The sequence below is a fragment of the Parasteatoda tepidariorum genome, chromosome X2, assembly GCF_043381705.1.
Source record: "Parasteatoda tepidariorum isolate YZ-2023 chromosome X2, CAS_Ptep_4.0, whole genome shotgun sequence".
NCBI classification, from domain to species: Eukaryota; Metazoa; Arthropoda; class Arachnida; order Araneae; family Theridiidae; genus Parasteatoda; species Parasteatoda tepidariorum.
This window is the reverse complement of record NC_092215.1, coordinates 9,153,824-9,156,611: the sequence shown is the minus strand read 5'-3', so window position 1 is coordinate 9,156,611 and position 2,788 is coordinate 9,153,824. Positions and strand designations below refer to the sequence as shown.

Sequence of the window (2,788 nt, the reverse complement as noted above, 5' to 3'; positions counted from 1 at the left end):
TTCTAACAGACGAAATTAAATTGAGCGTATCTCAAATTAATTTCCAGCGCCAGGATGACCATTCAATATACGCTTCCACTCTTCAACAAGATGAACCATGTTGGATTTTTCCGTTTAATTTGTTTTCTTCATTCTTATTTATGTTATAATCGAGAAGATTTGTAGACAAAATTGAAACTAAGATTATTAAGTGTCAGTCAGAGAACTCGCGGAAGAAAAAGTTGGGTCCGATATGGATCATTTCTCGTTCGGCTAATGTTCGAGAGAATCATACTTAAAGCCTCTATAAAATGTGTTCTTAATCCCTGAATCTTCCAGTAGCTTCTCTAATATATCAAAAGTAGTTCAATTTTTAAAAGATAATTCGTTTAAGTGGAATAAGGAAAGTTAACTGCACAATGAACTTGAAGGTAAGTTAACTTTTAACGGCAGTTTGAATTAAAGTTTAGTGCTGTTTATTTCAGAGTGCTTGTTTATTCTCTTCAAACTGAATGGATTACTTCAATTTTCAAAACCATGTGCATGTACGTACTTAAATATTATATTATTTCTAAGTATTACTAACTTAGTTATGTTTTAATGATTTTAAAAAACTTTAAAGCCTCTTTTTTAAACAGTAATATAGAATAGATATCAAGATAGAGTACATTTTCAACTGTTAAGTTTCCAAAATATCACTTTCATTATTTTTCCCATAAATTATCAGCAAGTATATTCGAAAGCATTATCATAAAAATTTAAACTCTAATCTATCTAAATGAAACTAAATTTATTTTCAACACCTTATTTTTGTGTGATTAAATATACTTAAAGGAATTTTAAAATTATTTAAAACTAGTTTTTACAGATGGTGAAATAGAAGTTGTAAGCTTGAATTAAGTTTTCAAAATATTGCTTTCATTATTTTTCACATAATTCATATTTTTCATCAATAAGCATATTAGAAAACGTTTTTATTAAAGTTTTAGTTGTAATTCATCAAAAAGATATTGTATTTAGTTTCAGTTTTTCAAACACCTTATAGTGCAATTAGATATGTTCTGGCAATTTTAAAACAATTTCAAACAATTTTTTACTGATAGTAAAGTAATAACAAGGGGGAACACCAATATAAAATTCGAAACGTTATTCTAAAAGTTTGAGTTGTAATTCGTCTGAATGATTTTGTACATCTGATATTTTTTTAAAACACATTTTAATGTAATTATTTATCTCTTGCTGATATTAAATAATTTCAAACTAATTTTTACGGATAATAAAGTAAGAGTTATCTCATTGGAAAATTAACGTAAAAATCTCAAAATATTATTTTCCTGATTTTTACATTATTTATCCAAGAGCATAAACAGGAATACCAATGTAAAATTTTCAAAATATGGCCCTCTTAATTTTCACATAATTCATTAATAAGCATATTCGGAAATATTCATTTGTAAGCATAATCCAAAAAATTCAAATTATCTAAATGATATCTTAAATCTCAGTTTTTTAAAACACTTTTAATGTTTTATTAATTTTTAATAATTTAGCACTCATTTTTATAGATAAAAAAGCAAGAATTGTTAGAGAAAAAACCCTTGTTCAGCTTTTCATATTTTCACACAATTCTTCAGTAAGGATATTCGGAAACGTTTCTTCTTAAGTATAAGTCGTTATTCACCTAAATGATGTTTAACATTTAAGTATTTAACACATTGTGATATAATTAGTAATGTTTTAGTGATTTTCAAAATAATTTTAAATGATTAGTAATGATAAAGTAAAAACTGTAAAGAACCATATCACTATGAAGCTTTCAATATATTGCTCTCTATATTTTTTCATTAATTCATCAATAAGCTAATTCCAAAACGTTTTCCTGAAAGTTAAGTTGTAAATAAAGTTAAGTTGTAATTCATTTTACTACTACAGAGACGTCGTTTATTAACTCGCATTCATGTTAATAAAGTAAGCTTTCGCAAATTACTGCATTTTTTTTAAATTACTGAATTAAATTACGTTAATATATACAGTTTTCACATACTGAAACATACCATATCAATTTATGAAAAGAGAATCGCGCTTAAATGGATAGTATTTAAAAAAAAACTATACACAGGTCCCACACTAAGCATTCACCAAAATGCAAAATGCGATAAAATCTTAAACTTGGCGAATTAAATTATATTTTGACGAAAGTATGGGTGAATGATTTTTCCCACTGAAAATAAAAATATATATTTCACTCGATAATCAAAATTACGTTAAAATTAATTTTTCTAAACAAATCAATATTTTTTTGCTCGATTACAGTAATTTTTGGAATATGCGCCGCATAACCAATTAGAATTTGGTCCAAATAATATAAGACTGAAACAAACTACAGTAAAATAGTTTTCGATGGGAAAGAAATTAATCCTAAGAAATTGCTAAGATTTGCATTTGGCAAAGGCTTTCGAAAATTGGCGATTACTTTCGATATATGGCTAATTTACTAGCTAATAATTTGAAACTCTTTGCGCGGCCCTGTATATAAATATCGCCGACCGATCTGTGTAGGGCTCAGGGAACTGGCCTAGTATCAGAAAGGTTAAGGTTCTGGGTTCGAATCCCGGACAAAACATGGATGTTCTTTCATTCTCTGTATTATCTCTCCTTACTGTGGGAGCAACGGCGGCCCACATATTAGGTGCCCCTGAAAGAGTGGCTAACAAATATGTCCCTCAGATGCCTGTATTGACAAAATGTGTCATTCCCCATGCCCATGTCGGCACTGAAAAAAAAGAAAAAGAAAAAAAAAATTAAAAAA

At 27.8% G+C, this 2,788-nt stretch overlaps 1 protein-coding gene across 1 annotated transcript in view; it reads left to right on the top strand.

Annotated features, from left to right (window-relative positions):
* The first annotated feature begins 398 nt into the window (after positions 1 to 398).
* LOC139427269 (uncharacterized) overlaps positions 399 to 2,788 on the top strand; it is a 9,859-nt gene continuing 7,469 nt past the window's right edge. Inside the window, exon 1 of the mRNA XM_071188328.1 lies at positions 399 to 410. Coding sequence (XP_071044429.1) covers positions 399 to 410 — 12 coding nt within the window. The remainder of the gene's footprint in view (positions 411 to 2,788) is intronic.